The sequence below is a fragment of the Bombus bifarius genome, unplaced genomic scaffold (assembly GCF_011952205.1).
Source record: "Bombus bifarius isolate JDL3187 unplaced genomic scaffold, Bbif_JDL3187 scf7180000007992, whole genome shotgun sequence".
Classification (NCBI taxonomy): Eukaryota; Metazoa; Arthropoda; class Insecta; order Hymenoptera; family Apidae; genus Bombus; species Bombus bifarius.
This window is the reverse complement of record NW_022884373.1, coordinates 126,279-143,901: the sequence shown is the minus strand read 5'-3', so window position 1 is coordinate 143,901 and position 17,623 is coordinate 126,279. Positions and strand designations below refer to the sequence as shown.

The window sequence follows — 17,623 nt, the reverse complement described above, 5'->3', positions numbered from 1 at the left end:
TCGTTGGTGTACCTCGTCTACATCAGTTATGACGTTAACATCATAATTAACATTTCACACATACAGGATGTTAAAAAAAGGAAGGGTTCGATACTTAAAGGGCTTATATACTATTATAGGATAAAGGATATACACTATTATAGGATTATTTATTCAGAAATATTAGAAATTAGGATTTCCAATGATTTCTACCCTATGCGATAAATTTATTGATAGATGGATCTATTTACAGTGAATTAAACAGGAAACGATGGTTGTTTAAAGTGAACTAAATACAGTCATGTGATATAACTAAGACAACTAAATTGATAATTCACTAAATTGATAACTCGACTAATCTGAACGAGATTCGATAGAGCCAGCCATTCAACGAGCAGATGAAAGATACCATCGAAACTCGTTTCTCCCTAAGAGAAAATTATCGTTAATAGGATTTTCGGTAATGTAGTCGACGGACGAAAGAAACACGGCTAGTTTGTTCGGGCCAGCAACGTGAATGTACCTCTAACCGACTTCTGAAAACGTGGCTTAGGTCGCGTCTATATTCACCGTGGTGGAAGTAGGTCACACAGTTCTGCCCCATCGGGGTATTAAAACAATCCCTAAGCTGTGCGCGCGGCCGGAAAAGGGCGGGGGGGCCAAGGGGTGGCGTGGAACGGTGGGCGTCAGCCACGGGAAGGGGTAAATAACACACCGAGGGAGGCGGACAACACGCGTAGGAGAAAGAGCAAGGGTGACTCTAGTAGGAAAAAAAGAAGGTGGTGCTGCTGAACGGGGGTTATAAGTGGCAAAAGTACTGCGAAAAGCGAAGAGGCTAAACAACCTCGAGGCAAACGACGAAAGATAATGATGCACCAGTCGACGCGTCCTCCTGTTTCTTCGCTTCTATTGGGCTTTTCAATGCGACGATTTGAATGTTCCTTTCCGGAGGATGCGTGTGTGTACAGTTACAGAACACACCCCTTAACAGTTCCCGGAATTATCTTTCCTTTATTGTGGGGTCGTGATTTTTAACACTTCGTCGAGTTGAGGTCTCCAACTTTGACAAAACAATTTATTTTTCGGCAATTAATGGAGGAAAATAGAAGAGCGGTCGCTATAAAAGGTAGAAATATCGATTTTGTCGTAAGTGTTTAAATTAATCCTACTATGGATCTCGAATCTTTATGCTCCAATCTTGTTTTCTTTTACGGATTAAGCGTTAATGCAAAATCTCGTTTGTAAATGTTCATCGATATCTATTTTATAGTATTTTAACTATCGAAATATTTCTTTTATCAAGTTTAAAGAAATTGAAGTATTTATAACATTGCGAACTATTTTTTGCGTGTGCTTGGTTCTCAATGGATTAAGAGTTTGAGACTCAAAATTTGAAAATCGTACAATAAATACGATAAATTCTACTTACAGCGACTATAAAAAAGGGGAAGCGTTCAAGGGAATGTTAATCATCCGTTTCATGAACGACGATATAACTTTTACAGTCAATGTTGATAAACGTCGGTAAAATAAGCGAATTTTCCAACGTGAGCTGTTTATTGTCACTCGCTCGTCATATTCAGAAAATTGCAAGTTTCGCGTGGGTAGAGTGTAAAATACTGCGGAAAAATCGAGCTGGAGCCTGCAGGGGTTGCGCCCGGAATGTAAGATTGCAGATAGGTTCACAGCTTCAGATACATTGAGTCTGCTTTACAAAATACCGTTATTAAAGCGGCGGTACGAGAAAGACAGTTAGGTGGCGAGCTAACCCTGTGATCTAAGGGATCTAGCCGCTAATCCTCGTTGGCCGGATTAATCCGAGCTCACCGAATTTTCCGGCTCGACGGTGCACGGTCGTCGAGAAAAGGAGCGTTCGGCCATTTCCCTTCATACCCGCCGTTCCGTTATCCTTTTATCCAGATGTCTGTGGCATAAACCCGAAAAAAATTTTGTTCGACTCTGCTCGAAAATTCGAGCGACCGGAGAGAAACGTATATTTGGTGGAAGTGATACAGTAAGATTTAAAAATAAAACGCGAAATACTGAAAAATCCTCATCAATTGCGTTTCTTAAATTTTGTATCATTCGATAGTACTATTGTATGATTTCAAAAAATCTGATACTTCAAAAATGAAACGTAGAACTCCATAAAAAAGCCTTTCGTTAGAAAGTAAGAGTATGTAACGATACTTTGTGTAGTAACTGTAGCTGTAACTAGAACTATTATTCCCTACGCGCACATTTTGCACTCTGCATCAAATTTTTGAAACCAACGTCTATAATCGTCGACAGTGAACTTCAACCGTCGAGTCATAATAAAATCAGAACTTTTAAAATATAAGTTGGAAATTCTGCGAAGGAAGAACAGTTGCTTCTTGTAAGCCCTAAGTACATCTAAGAACTAATTACTCGTTGTGCTAAACGAAGATTGAAGAATCTTTAACAATCGACCAATTGTATCAACCTTGCCACGTCACTCCCATCAAGTATATCCGAGTTTCCTGTCGGTAGTCGATGACGTTGCATTAAGGCTTCGTTTATCTCTGTCGTTGGCCGTGAGAGTGCAGAAACTTGGCAGTAACCGGCTATTTAAAACATCTTCTCGACGCCCGCGAGAACCAGCCCAGTCGTCAAACACGATCGATCAAAGGACAGAATCCGATCGTCATGATTCTCTAAAAGAGCTTTCCGTGCATCACCAAGGGATTCTTGATAGCAAACGTTGACGAAGATTTGGTCAGGCGTGTCGATTAAGATGGATCAATGTTTACGGAATCGAGAGAAATAATCCCCGATTCTAAGGGAATTACGCTCAGTATTTGAAAGACCGTGTATCGGAGAGTCCTGAGGGAATCTCCAAACTGCGAAATTCTGCAACTGTCCAAGATGTGGTTGCTACAGCCACGATGGCTACTGAAAATTATAATCGTTCCTGGGAACGTCAGAAAATGTTCAAGTTTTGGACCGCGAGCATTTCGCGCGAAGGATCGATTGTTGCGAGTTGGTGAGCGTATTTTCGCTGTAGTTCGAAAAGAATGGAATCAATCCACCATAGTTTATCGTTCGTTGGAGCGTTCTCCGATCATCTTTGTTTTCTCGAATAGTCTATCGCTATTCGCGAAGTAACGATATAACATACGATAGGTAATAACTGCTCGAAAAAATAGTCATCTGGAATTACCTCCCAAGTTCCCCTTGATTACCAGAAAGAAAAAGTAGAATTATCGGTCTGATAATGATTTATGGCCGGTTGGTTATCGATAAGAAAGGCGTATACGTCGTACTACGTGTCCCACAGATGGTCAAGAAATCGCTAGCCTGCAATTAGCTGCGAAAAAGTCGAGCGAAACTTTCCGTGACACGGTGAACGCGTCACGTCTGGTCGTAAACCTGCTTTGTGCGAAGAACAGAATTAGAAAAAAAGGAATTTATGGCCGGTCAGAATGGAGCATGGTATTCGATTCGCGGGCGATTCGGGGATGGTGGCGTTACCTGGCGCCTTTCCAACAATGTGTTCACACTTTTTACTCCGCGATAAATTCATGTGCCGCACCCCACTACGTCGATTGCCTGACGTTTTCTCAGCGCTGTCCGGACCCACCGCCTATCTATGTGTGCATGTGTATTTCGTTAAGACCAATTGATCGTTTAATCGCGGTCGTTTAATTTTGCTCACCGTCTAATTTCTTCCTTTTTCCGTCCTTTGCAAATTATGAGTTTATTGTCCCTTTTTGCGTCGTTAATCTTATTGCGGTGCCCTCTTCTACCATTTTTATATTGCTCTTTGAAGAGACCTCTATTATTTCTGATGGTTTGAGATGGCTTTTATCAGCTACATTCTTTAGTTATCACGAAGTACTTCAAGCATTATCCTGTACCAGTAGAATGAAATCAAAGTGTTTCTTTCGATGATTTTCATAAAGAATTCAATAAATCCAAATGTTTTCCTCTTGTTAAATATTCAAGTTCTGTTTGCGTACTCAAAACTCGCAATAGCCGAGGCGTCAACGTTCTCAATATCTTTTCATGTTTGTTTTAACTTGAAATTTACATCGACTTTTAGACCATTCACGACGTACTTGGTTTAATTTGTTTCTGCAATTTGTTTCTATGTCTCTACATTGCAGATATTTATACAAAATTATATTTTTATAATCACGATTAAAAAAAAAAAAAAAATAATGGAATCTAGGGAGAGATATACTTCGCTTACTGAATATTATAATAAATAGCCTATTTTTTCCATAATCTATATATCCCTACGTGTTATGCACATTTTGTGTATTTTCTCAGTTTCAAATTGCCTATAAAGGTCGAGCAGATCATATATCGGACTTTGTACGTTTCTAGTGCTGTTCTAGAATTAGAACGAGAGTATGTACTCTGTTTTTGGCATAATTTATATACTCCTACATATTATGCACATTTTGTGTATTTTCTGAGTTTCAAATTTTCCGCAAAGGTCGGGGAGATCATATATCGGACTCATGTTCTGCCCTTAGTCCTGTTCTAGAATTGGAACGAGAGTATGTACAAATGTATCTACAAATGTACATGTACGTACGTTGAAGATGGAGTAGGAAAACCAAGCAAGATTCGTATCGTTATCTAGTTTTGCCACTAGACAGTGACTCATGAAAGCATTTGAATACTTGCCATGGACAGCTTTTATGAATATATTATGTCTGTGTTATATGAAAGCTTTTGAAATTTCAATAACACCGTAATGAGATTCGAATATCATGATCGCGTTGGTATTGAAATCAATCTGAAAATATACGTCACGGAAGATATACTAATATAAGAATGTAAGTTTCTCAACATCTTGAAGATTTATTGTACTTCACACAACGATTACTGTGCATGTGTATGTGTGTGTGCATGAACATTTGGGGAAGTGAAAATAAAAAATGATACGAATGGATCAACGTGTTTTTGTTTGATCTTGACTAATTACAGAAAGGTTCCTATTGACTAATCGACTATGGTGAAAAAGCAAGGGACGTGGAGCTGACAGCAGGTAAAAATGTGGCGAAAGAACGAATCAGGGATTTTCTTGACTTGGTCAATGGTGTTGGTTAGGGTCGTATATCTAAAGAATAAATATTTGTATGTCGCTCTACCGATTCTTGATATGTATCAAATTTGTCTCTCAAGTTAAAAAAAAAAAATAGTTTATAATATAAATAATCCTCTTAAACGAGCAATTACTGTTAAGGATTGTTCTATAAAACATTGACGTTTATGAATGTAATACACATTTAACTGTTCAAATACTTTAGCAAACATTGTGAAATGTATAATATGTTTGTAATAACTATCTTGTAACTTCGATATATATCTGTATGTACATTTTCGGTTTTGTTTTAACCTTTACCAAATACAGTCATCCTACTCGTATCTCATTACAGCGCTGATGAAATTTTAATGTATTTTGTGTAACATACAACATTCATAATATGATTTCATAAATGTTCAAATATTTCCATAATAACTATACGTTCAAATTTCTTTCTCTTTTTCTCGCTTTGTAACTTACTAGAATTTAATTCTAATTGGATAAAAACACGATTCATTAATTAATGAGCGAAACGCAGTATCGCATGTGCGACCCCGATTCTTCTAATGAATTTCGATTTTTCATTCATGCGAATATTATGCATTTGTCAATTGCCCGCGATGAAAGTACATCATGATGTATCTACATCGATGACACGTGTTTAATCGCACTTGGATGGGAATTCGTTCGATTATCGGTTACGTTTGAACCGGAGTCGAATCATTTGACGTAAACCAAAACCACCCGTAGGCGTCATTCGTGCAATTGTAAACATTTTCCATCGATACATTTGTCTACAAATATCAAACAGAGCGCAAAATAATCAGTTGACACTTTGATCCTGCGGAAACGAGGCGCATTCGTTGGAAAAAAATAGAAAAGTAAAGTTTCTGTCTTCAATTACGATCGGCTAGATTATTTTAGTTCGAGGAGGTTCGACGTGTCTTCGAAGGTAATTCAGCGGAAGACCACGTCGAAGATCGTCGGGGAAAATGAAGGGGAAAATGAAATTCTCCCCATTGTACGGGAAGTTTCTCAATCTCGCTGGACGCGACTGTCCTTTTATCACGCCGGTAATTAACTGCCTAACAATTTTTCTCAACTACAACGCTCAATTTAAACTTTATTAATGAAGGGACCACGCCTCATTAAGCCGCCGCCCTTAATGACGAACGACCATCTAATCCTAGCACGATTATCGTGTTTACCTCATTTCCCGAACGAGAGCTCCAAAATTTCCAGAATATTTCGCTTATTATACCGCTCGGTTATGACCCGACTACGATATACAAGTATCGATGAAACGAGGGGTCGAACGTACACGATTCTTCCCTTTAAACTCTGAAGAAAATTTTACGAGTATTCTTAAAACGTTGTTAAAACAAATTCTCCGAAAAGGGGGTCGGTGAATTTATTTATGAGAAAACAGTCGAACCGTGCGCCACTCGAGATCAGGAACGATGGTAAAAGCGAAGTTCGACCCAATGTTTTCTAATTGTTGAGATATTCGGTTTCGCGAGTTGTCCGATGAAGCGACGATAATTCGTGCAATTTACAACCAGGAGAAACGGAAAGAAGGAACCCTGCTATGTGCGCGGGCTCGTATATCCGTGTTATATACATTTTCATGTCGGAAATCGTGAACATTAATTTTGCGCCATCCAAAGTTTCCATTCACAGGATTCTAGCGTTTTAGAATCCACCAAGATTTAGAAGTAACTTTATGGATATTTTCGGTTAGGGATTTTTTGAGACGCATTTGTTGGTTTTGTTTCGGTGTGTTGTATAAAGGGGAGCGATTCATTGTCATATAGGAGCAGGATCAAACATACATATACTGCTATTTTAGCGGATTCTCTTCGCCGCTTCCTCCTTTTTCCTTTTTCTTAGTCTCTGCTATTCTTCCTTTCTCTTAGTCGCCGCCACCCTTCCTTTTTCTTCCACCTCTTCCCTTTCTTCCCTTGCCCCATTTTGTTTTTCTCCCTTTCATTTCTATTTTCGACCCTCCTACCATTAGTTTCTTCCCTTTTCCATTCCTTGTTACACCTCATTTCCATTCTTTCCTTTTTTCCTCTAGCTCTCTCCTATACTTTTTCCTCTTGTTTCCTTCTTTTGCTCTTCACCCTTCCATCTTTCTTCCTTTTCTTTCCCTCTTTTTTCTTTCCCACCCTTCCCACACCTTCTTGCCGTTCCTCTTCTCTCCCATTTTTTTCCCGTTTTCAATCTCAAGCGATGAATACATAAGGATTTATTATAGTATACTAACAGCATCATTCGCTACTCTCGACGTCGACGAACTGTACAATGTGTCTAAAAATACTTAATCTGCCAAATCAACCGCGATTACGACAGGGTGAATGTTGATAAATTGTTCATAAATTGCGAATTTTACCTGATACCGGCTCCTGAAAATAGGGCCATAAACTTAACGGCGAAATTCTCAAGTTCGTCGAACGATGCCCATAAACTCATGCCCTCTCGTTCATTCAACCTCTGCAAACCATCGAAAATGTAATTGCCTCTTTTTGTCGACGCTCGTATTTCCACTTGGTTCCACTCATGCCGGCTATTCCGCGTGTTTCATTCCATCTGGTATAAACGTTTCGTTGCACTTTCCCGATATCGTAACATTCTACCTCTCATCCGACCATATTCCAACTGGAAAATAATATCATGTACACACGTGCAAAGATTTATATACACACGTGTATACGTACGTACATCTTCAATTTGCGTGTAATTAAAATATTTTATTGCGTTCGAACGACCATTCGTAAATTACGAATTTCCATCGATTTCTGAAAGTCACGTTTCCCAGAAGATGTTCACGTGGTATACACGTATCTTTTCTTGCTACGAAAGATTTCATCGGTCCGTGAAAAGCAATTTAATAATAGATTCGCTCAAGTGGTTCACACCGAATGGTTCAACCTTGTGACCTGGTTCTCAGGGATGAAAGTCGCGGCAGTCAGCTGTTCGAAAATGTTCATATCGGGCTACATAAGGTGTCCTAGGTCTTAACAGCCAAACTTTGTACGTCTGTTCTTTACCTTCCAAGAATAAAACAATATACACACGCTATGTATATACAGGCTCAAGTATGATAATTACGACTGATGATATTAACATTGAGCAAGTTTCTTTTGTTTCGATCGATAGGAATTATATCCTCGTAAATAATTATGGCTGTAATAAAATAATTACAACGATAACACGTCGTTCATCACGTCGGTAATAATGAGCTTAACGATTGTTCATAACCGAATTTGGCGAATCACGAGGTAAATTACTTATTTACAAGCAAGAACCGCAATTTTGCTCCGGTTTCGATGAAATTTTGTAGGCTTAAAGAACAGCCAAAAGCGCGCTTCTTCTTACTAGCGACACCTCAAGTTTAAAGAGTGAAACCATCCTCCAATATCCGATCCCTTATGGGAAGCCGATGGGAAAATATTTATTAATAAAAATAGAATGTTTTTTAACGTGTTAGGATAAAGTACTAGTCAACGAACGATTCTCGAAAGTGTATAAAACACCTACATCCAAAATCCTCCATCTAAAATCCTCCATCTAAATTCTCAGCCAAATTTTAATCCTGAGCTTTGCTTGTTAGCTCGACTCAAATAACCGTAATTTACCCTACTGACAAAGTCTGACTGTTAAATATCGGGACATCCTGTACAGGACACGGAATATACGTATGCACCGCAAGATCCTCGAGAACTATACTTCACCAACCGGTTCGTGCATACACAGAACCGTCCCAATAATACCGAAAATTGATTCAAGTACGTCGTTGCATGGTTCAACGACAACTCCACGTACCGCCATTCAATGATTCTCTTTCATCATTTACATATTTTGAGACATCGAGAAAGATCATCGATTTTTATATCGATTCGACAAAATGCATTTTTCCCCCGTATTCGAAGGCAAAATATGACATATGGTAAATGTGATTGCCTCTTATTTCGAGGTAACTGATTTCCGTGAAACGCATACGATGTATTTGCTTAGCAATACAAATTTTTCGCTGTGTGACAATTTTAATTGAATTGATTGCGGAGGTTCGTTCGAGTGGAGCACGTGACCCGAGACGAAATCGAGCGGCTGCCAATTGGCGAGCAGATTGCCAACAGAAAAAGATGAAGAGGCTCGATCGGCAGTGCGTTTGTTCGTATTACGATCTCCGGCTGGACTTTTTCCCGCAAAACCTTCAAAATTCACGGCTTATTCCACAAATTCTTCATCTTCTTTAGTTTGTCTTGAAAACCAAACGAATCCATCATGTGCGATCATTGCGCGTAAGTCTCGAAATTAATCGAAAAATGATTGTAAATCTATTAGGGTGATTTAACGAGCAATGCCGGCTCTTATCTTGCATTCTGAATTTCTAAGAATGACAGAATTTGTTTAGAGCCACTTAATGCGTAAAAACTAAAAAGTTAAGCAGCCTGTTTTCGTCCTACAGAAAAGTTACGAGCCAAAAGGGATACGCAGGACAAGTGACGTGCAAATGCGACCAGTTAGTATATATATATATACCTCTGTAAGATTCCTTGATCGTTCAAAAGTTCCGTCTTGCAATAAACTTTCGTGTGTTACGTTCACAGCGGCGAGAAGAAGAACGGCGAGGCCAAGGAAAAGGATTTCGGTGGATGTTGCTCGAAGAAGTACGATGTCTATATTTTCTATTAACATCCTTAATAGATTTTAAAATGTAGCTATTGCTAGAATGCGAGTGTTTATGGGAAATTTGGAGATGTAGAAATGTACGGAATATAAATAATACGAATATATATCTCGCGTGTACTATATTTCAAACGTGACACAACTCAAACGAGCTTTTCAACAAAAACGAAAATTTATTTGGAAGCTTATAAAAAATTACTTTTTTCCATACAATGTTCACGAAAAGAATACATCGTTGCAACCAATGATCGAACATTATTTTCGTAGTTTTTGAAATTTCCCTCTGATACTGCGGTTTTGATGTTTTTCTAGCACAGGGTTGAATTATGTTGAATCGTAACATTTTTGAAATGTACACTTTTGTGGTATGAAATATCAAGCGAAAGAAACCTCTATTCAGGTCCCATTTTTTAAAATTATTATTATTCCATTACTATTTCCATATTCTCCACAAGAATTTGCATAAACATCCGCAGCCTGTTAGTATTTTATACGCTCAGGAGCCACGCTGATTAACTTCATAATTTGAAACGCACAGAAAGATGACAATTACAAACATTATCTTGCAAAATATGGCTTGAAATTTCCAATTATTTGTATCGCTTACATTATTGGAAACAAGTCCTTCGATTAAATCGCTAAAACGTTGAATATTAATTATGTACCTGATTACTAAAATTAAGGTCTTCGTGTAAAACGAAATTGATTAGTTCGGCTATCGAAAGTCTCATTTATTAATCGTTATTGCAGCCATTAGTATTTTCAACATTTTATCGTACTTCCGATATTATATGAATACTTCCTGTATGGCCGCCAGCATGAGAAAATTAAAGATGAAGGAACAAAACAAAAAAAAAAAAAAAAGATAAGATCTAGAATCTTAAGAATGAAATAGGTTAAAAAACAGAATGAAGTTTGGGGCAGCAGAGCGGTGGTTTAATCGGACACTTAAGTCGTGCGTTTAATCGAATTACCCGACTGAATGTGCAGAGAGAAAAAGACAATCGGCGGATGTTGCGGAGCTAAATGTTGCGCGGGACCGCAGGAGGAAGGAGGGTGTTGTACCGGAGGTATATCGCCACCACCGAAGGAGAAATTATGCTGTGGCCAAGAAAACTAACCGAGTTTTCTTCCTAAGGAAGCCTTTAAGAAAGAGCTGGCTTCAGAGGGGAAGAGCCAACCGGTAAACATTATAAGCGTTAAGCGACGGGCTCGGCGGCCATATAGGTACACGGTAATAGTTCCAAAGGGAATCATTGAATTTACGCGACGCACCATCGTAAATTTTTTCCACCCGGATACACGAATCGACAGAAAGTACTTCACGTAACAAACTATAAATATACTTTCGCAATTCGAAAATGTCGGGTAAGCGAAACCGTAGCATAAAAAATAAAAAAAAAAAAAAAAAAACAGCGGGGGAGGTTTACTGCGAATTTATTGGAATTAGGACATCTTTTGACTTTACGAATTCTACCATTCCTAGGGAAATAAGATGCAAATTCGTGTCGTTTTTCAGAGCGAGAGAGGCAGCCGGTGGGTGTTGCATGTCCGGCTGTTGCAAGGATAAAGCGAAGCAGAAGGAACCGGAAGCTCCCTCGAAATGTTGCGCAGATCGTAAATGATATCTCCCTGTAGATAAATAAAAAAAATTCCGAGTCTCTATACCGACCAATGTAATATCACTTCTTCAACAATAAACGATGCTTTGATATATGTATTTACGATTATGTGCATCTTTGTTACTATGGAAACTTAACCTTGTACGCATGAGTAGACTGGGGATTTTTATGCATGTGTGGAAAATTGGAAGATAGAAAATTAAACATAATAGAAGCAATATGTAAAAATGTATAAAGTATCTAAAGTGAAGTGATATATATATGTCTAAATTCTATAGTTATAGTTAATAAAAATATGAATTTGTACAAACATACGCAGTCAACTACTATCGAAATTATCCGGCAGCACGCGTCATTGAGATTTTACGGAACCTCCAAATTCTTCCAGTATAATGTGTGACCACTGCAGGTATACTTTTTTTCTTTTATAAACTATATGGGCGATTTGGTAGAGGAGCGCGCCGCGATCATTTTGTTTAATTTATTTCATTATTACTCGTGCCCTCGGACTTTTAAACTTAGAATTAATTTTTAATAAATGTTTCCAAATTGACGATTTTTACGATGTGTCATACCGTTGGAAAATCGTAAATCGTTTTTAAACTTTCAGAACTTTCAAACCGCTGCTTGAAGGGGCGGACACCACGAGATATTATGAAAGGGACAGACCAACTATCAGCAGCGTGACACCACCAAGAAATAGCGCGATGCCACCACGAAATAGCATGGCACCTCGATCGTGAGATTACTTCTCCTTACAATTGGAGGGTTCCTAACAAAAGTGATCCTTGATCTAATTTTTATCGTAGAATGTGGATGCTTATACGTTCGTGAAAAATTGAAATACTCAAACATGTATAGGATGAACATAATACGGAAAAATATATAAAATATCCAAAACGAAGTATTTACAACGTTCAAACTATGAAACAAACCGCTATTTAGATCCTACCCTTTTACCTGTTCGAACACAGAAAGAAACGCACGAGAATTTTCATTCTCACGATAACTCAGGTCATGGATCATTTTTCATAACACGGATTCCGCATGTTGTTCTTCTCGTTTCTTTCTACTATAACGCATTATAATTTACATAAAAAAATCCACAACTTTGACAAGGGTCGTTTTCGTCATAAGCGCCCCAATTCTTTCTAAGTTCCCTCGCAAAACGAATTTTACGTAGAAATGTTTCCATACTGGGTGACATTTCCACGTGGAAAAACTGGTTCCTAGATAATAGAAACATTCGCTATTTACGATAGGCCGTCCGATGTCACCAGCAGAAGTTGCTGTTCATGGAGGCGGACCTGCTGCGATGGAGTGTGCTGCAATCGCGTTGGAAACTGCTGCGCCCCTGAATCGGAAACTCGGTATCGACCGGTTGAAAAACCTGTGCCCACTTATGGCTACGATTATGGCCAGCCGGCGATAGCGAGTTATCCCGTCGGAACGCCCGGTAAGTGTCGTAACATTTGCAACAAATTCACCGTTAATGCCCGGTCTCTCTGGCCGAAATTCGGAGGAATCGTCGGCCAAAATCGTGTTCCTAATTGAGCATTTCGTCGTTTTCGGAGACGACCTTCTAGAGGGATAGTTCGCAGGTAGACCCAAGGGGAAATTAGCTTTTCCCTTACGTTCACGTCGTCTTTTTGCGAAGGACCTGGTTTTATAAGGATCAAAGACTTAGTATTAAAAATTGTCTGCAATTCTCAGAGAACGTACAAGGAACTCTGACTCGGTTTCTTGGAGAAGAAACGAAGTTTCTGGGTCGCCGGTCTGCCACTTCAAACATACATTTTCGTCCTCATCCCTTTTTACAATTAAAATCAACTGTGGAATCTTTCAGCCGGAGTCGAAAGTTTTCTCAGCTTCTTTTGTATTCCCACGGAGAAAGCTCGAGGCTGTTTAAGTTTGCCCACGGAACGTCGTAGCGATAACATCGGAGCACCGGAAAGGGAGGAATTAATTCGCGCGCTATGCAACTCCGATAGGCTCGTCGACGCCGATGCCAAGATGTTAATTCAAACGAGCTTTTGAACAAGCTGTTCGCGAGTTAGCCACCAGGATAATGGAGTTACGCGAATCATCACGAGGTCCGAGCCAATTCGACAAAAGCTTGAAGGAACCGGAATCGATTTACGCAGAGTATCGAGCCGGCTGAGTTAACTGCAACCTCGTCGAATCGCCAATCGATTAATCTCGGTCCGCCTTTTTCATCGTATTAACCAAATCGTATCAGTGACGATGACGATCGATCAGTGAGAAAAGAATTCTTTGAATTATACGTCGCAGCTGCATATATGTAGAGTGAAAGTGGGAATTCGTACGAATAACGAGTGACACCTGTTCATAAGGGCACTTACAGAAGAATGGGATAAAACCTGACACACCGCTAGAAAATGATCAATCCTCGTCTGGAACGTTGGACTGTAAAGAATTTATATGCTCAACGCCGTAATAGAAAATGTACCGTCAAAATAAATAAACAAGTAAAATAGCCGCAGTTAAAATAGTCAATGGTAAAAGACCCGATAGATAGGTCCAATTAAAATAATCAAAGTTAATAGGTTCGATATACACGTAAATAGCCAGATATGTGGCGCAACAATATATAAACAAACAATCTATTCCCATATATGACAGATATTCCCTATACGCTATACTATTACTATAATATATCGAGTAAAAGCCATTCTGAAATTCAACACTCCTACGATAGTCTAAACAATTTTTCTTATCAGGCGCCATGATGCCAGACAGAGTGCCGTGTCCTACGCGTAAGGAGAAGCTACCTATGTGTTTCGGAGGCGACTGCCAAGATTCCGAATGCACAGGCCAACCGGACGTAAACGAGTCGACACCGAGGCAATCGGAGCGATAAGGAATTAGCCTCGACTGAGAATCTTGATTAAATAAGCACGACCTCGTTCCTCGACGAGACAAAACCTCCAAAATGACAAGTGACGTGGTTAAATTCCAACAAAAAATTCCCAACAACGATTATTATTTCTTTGTGAAACGCGAAACTTCCTCTTTGGCTCCCTACTTCGCATGTATACTTTGAGGGGCGAAATAAAATTTCCCAAGGGATAAAATGAAATAAATTGATTCCGTTCTCCATTGTTTCGCGAGTATAAAGTTAAACGATTATTGCAAGGTAAAAAGCAATTGTTTCGTGGAAGTTAAAGAACAAAGGATGTATTAGAAGGAATGAATAATTATATTTGTAGTAGCTGTTAACTTCGCTGCGGGCTGAATTATTCTATGACCTCTTGTTCCAGCGTTTGTCGTTTGTTCAATGTTGCAACTGCTTCCATTTAGGAGTATTGTAACATTACTTTCCATCAACTTGCTAATTCAAAAATGAATTCACGAGGAAAAGATTTACGATCATTTGTTTTCTATGGTCAAGAAACGTTATCGCGTTAGGTTTACATTTCATAATTCTAAAATATAATATTTTAAAGTCCGATATCTTCGGAAACAATCTATGCCCGTATGATTACTTGAAAGAGTAATTACAAAAAGAAATTCACTCTCTGAATTTCGCTGTAGATGTTGATATTGATAAATCTCTTCGTAGAACGAATTGCTTTATGAGTTTCTAAATGCGGAGTGAATCAAAAAGGTCGCTGATTATCAGAATCCTTGGCCTCGTCTTCCTATTTCATGCTTGATTTCTTCCTCAATATAACGCAAAAAAAGTTACATGAATCGATCACACGACAATATCTTGGAGATGAAAGGAGATATTTTTGAATACAACGTTCGTGCTTAATAAACTGGATATCTTCGTAACCGAAAAAATCGTGCCAGCATATTTGGCATTCCACCATTTGTATGAAAACTTTCTATACGTATTCATATACTTTCACGATCAACTATATCTGAACTGTTCACAGATCAAACTGATCCTAACTCCACTTTCGGATATCTTTTATATTTTAACGCCAAGGCACTTTGATCGATGCTTATCTTGTATAATTTTTCCGACTTTCTTCACATTTTCTTTCACGGAGTTAACCGATTTGGCGAATAAGCGGCTTATTTGTACCAACGTTTCTTGGATCAAATAAATCACGTTAGCTGGCATTCTGACTGCAGAGAGTTAAAAATATATTAGCGTTGGCCATATTGTTATGCACGATCTGCGAAACGGTCGCGACAAAGGATCTGATGAAACGCTAACAAGGAAACGTTTCGGTTTCGATATCCCTCGACGCGCTCCATAAATTTTTTTCTGCGATCTTCTAACGAGGCAAATAGCCGCGTAAAGGATAACGATGACGTAAAATGATCGTAATAGTTGTCGTAAAGCAGTAGGCGCTTCATAATTGTATAGCGAACATGAACATGGGTTAACTGAGCAAATGATCCGTCTTGCCTATACTTTTCTTGGCCTTTCGTCTAGATACATAAAACCAAAGAGAAACTAACATTTTTGTGCGTCCATCGACGTGTGTACATCCTTGATAAAACTAGGCGTAGATATAGTGTAACAATTATAGCGAACTATATGTGGGCTAATTAAATAAGCGATACACATATTTTAGTCCTATGTTTCCCTTGGCCTCTATATAAAATAAAACGAGTGAAAAGAATTTGTTACGTGTTTTTCCTTAACGAAGCTAGAATTAAATGTAATAAACTCAAACGTGGTTTAACTGAACAAATGATTCACCTTTCGTACAGCTTTCATTTCTCGGTTTATACATGAAACGAAAAAGAAAAACGAAAAACCAAAAACGAAAAATTTCGTTCCGCCACAATCTTTCGCGTGTTTTTCCCTAACAAAGCTGAAATTAAATGTAATAAACGCGAACGTAGGTTAACCAAGCAAATGATTCACCTTTCTTACAGCCTTCCTTTCTTGCCCTCTACATAAAGCGAAGTTAAAGTAAACTGAACGTTTTTGTTCGGCTGCAAGTCGACGTGTGTTCATTTTTAACGAAGCTAGAATTAATCATCAAGCGATGTCACCTTCCTCATTCGGCGAGATTCACTCAAAGCTATGCCCCAATTCATCCGCCGTCCATTCATCAAAGCACAAGACCCTCTTATCGACTCCAAAATATGTGGAAACTGGGCCAAAGTAACGACTGGCGATCGTACAGCAACTCGCAAGACGTATCTCCTGCAAACAAGACGTCATACGTGCCGCATTTTCGCCAGATCTTTCAACCTTCTTCTATATTCCGATGCATCGCCCACTTTCGCCTCGTAGTCGGGAATCCGGAATCATCGCATTTGATTTTCTAATTTGCTAGTCGGGGAAACACGCGTCACGTTGGGTCGCTGTGGAGCTGGGGGAAGACCGCAAGACCAGCATTCTCGGCGAAATACCCGCTATCTCTGCCAGACATACTTTAAGCTTTAGCTCTTGATTCCCGCCACAGACTGTCGCGACAGCTTCAATTTGCTTCGAAGCTTCATGCTTTATGCAACCACTGCTATTATCCTCCGTCTATCGAAACAATTCTCCCTTGAAATCGAGAAAAATCCATTGACCATCCTGAACTCGCCGAATCCGGAATTTTAAACGTCGTTGCTAGATAAATCGAATGATAAGAGCGTGTGCGAAGCGGATGCGTGCAGTTGCGAACGGTGCACAACGATTGTGCACAGTGGCTGGACGTAGGTAGAAGTGCGTGAGCATCGGAAGGGCGTCGCGGCGAGGGTGCCGTTGAATGCGGAGCGCACGCGCTACGGGAACAGAGGTTTGGGGCCACGCGGCGGCACCAGTCCGCTCCTCTCAAACCGCGAAACACGTCCCGGCGCCCTCGAGGACGAGAATCGCGAGTGGCCAGCTCTCTCTTTCTTTCCCTCTCCCTCTCTGTCTCTATGTTTCTCCATTGATTCTTTTACATTTTTGTTTCTTACTACAATTAACCGTGAAAGTATACCTGTGAAGAGTAGTTTTCGAAGGAGTTCCTGTATCGCGCGTTCATCCGTATCTCCGGAAGTTGTCTCTTGGTATCATGATCCTCTATCGCTCGTACGGGCCCCCCGACAATGACGACGGCAACGAAAGGATCACGACGACGAGCACGACGATCCTGACGTTCCGTTCGTCGACGAGATTCAGCGAAGCGTAGGGCCACCGTAAGTGCGTATCGTACAGAGCAAGACAACTTTGAGTCACCGGAACCACCGTGTGCCACAGTTACACGGTAATTAACGCGTCTTCGAAGTGCTAATGTCTATACACGTGTCTTCGTGTTTCGTTCGACGTTCCGATTCAGTGTTCCCCTCGAAGAGGAGAAGAAACTTT

General features: G+C 39.6%; 2 protein-coding genes across 3 annotated transcripts; both read left to right on the top strand.

Moving 5' to 3' along the window:
- Positions 1 to 9,188: 9,188 nt before the first annotated feature.
- LOC117205751 lies at positions 9,189 to 11,468 on the top strand. 2 transcript variants are annotated; one of them, XM_033444459.1, is made up of 5 exons: positions 9,189 to 9,342; positions 9,510 to 9,563; positions 9,652 to 9,711; positions 10,721 to 10,913; positions 11,250 to 11,335. In XM_033444459.1, the coding sequence occupies exons 1-4, from the start codon at positions 9,326 to 9,328 to the stop codon at positions 10,848 to 10,850; spliced, it is 261 nt and encodes an 86-aa protein (XP_033300350.1). In that variant the 5' UTR covers positions 9,189 to 9,325; the 3' UTR covers positions 10,851 to 10,913; positions 11,250 to 11,335. The 2 variants fall into 2 exon arrangements, with proteins under 2 accessions (XP_033300350.1, XP_033300351.1); XM_033444460.1 differs by lacking the exon at positions 10,721 to 10,913 and having other exon boundaries at positions 11,250 to 11,468.
- Positions 11,469 to 11,744: 276 nt separating this feature from the next.
- On the top strand, positions 11,745 to 14,577 carry LOC117205801. The gene is made up of 4 exons (XM_033444544.1): positions 11,745 to 11,761; positions 11,963 to 12,091; positions 12,615 to 12,808; positions 14,094 to 14,577. The coding sequence occupies exons 1-4, from the start codon at positions 11,745 to 11,747 to the stop codon at positions 14,231 to 14,233; spliced, it is 480 nt and encodes a 159-aa protein (XP_033300435.1). The 3' UTR covers positions 14,234 to 14,577.
- Positions 14,578 to 17,623: the final 3,046 nt, after the last annotated feature.

Excerpts from the sequence above, each read along its gene's own strand:
- LOC117205801 (XM_033444544.1), top strand. Across the intron at positions 12,092-12,614 it reads AATAGCATGGCACCTCGATC|GCCGTCCGATGTCACCAGCA; the intron begins GTGAGATTACTT and ends TATTTACGATAG. Across the intron at positions 12,809-14,093 it reads TTATCCCGTCGGAACGCCCG|GCGCCATGATGCCAGACAGA; the intron begins GTAAGTGTCGTA and ends TTTTCTTATCAG.
- LOC117205751 (XM_033444459.1), top strand. Across the intron at positions 9,564-9,651 it reads GTGACGTGCAAATGCGACCA|CGGCGAGAAGAAGAACGGCG; the intron begins GTTAGTATATAT and ends TTACGTTCACAG. Across the intron at positions 9,712-10,720 it reads GGTGGATGTTGCTCGAAGAA|AGAGAAAAAGACAATCGGCG; the intron begins GTACGATGTCTA and ends CTGAATGTGCAG.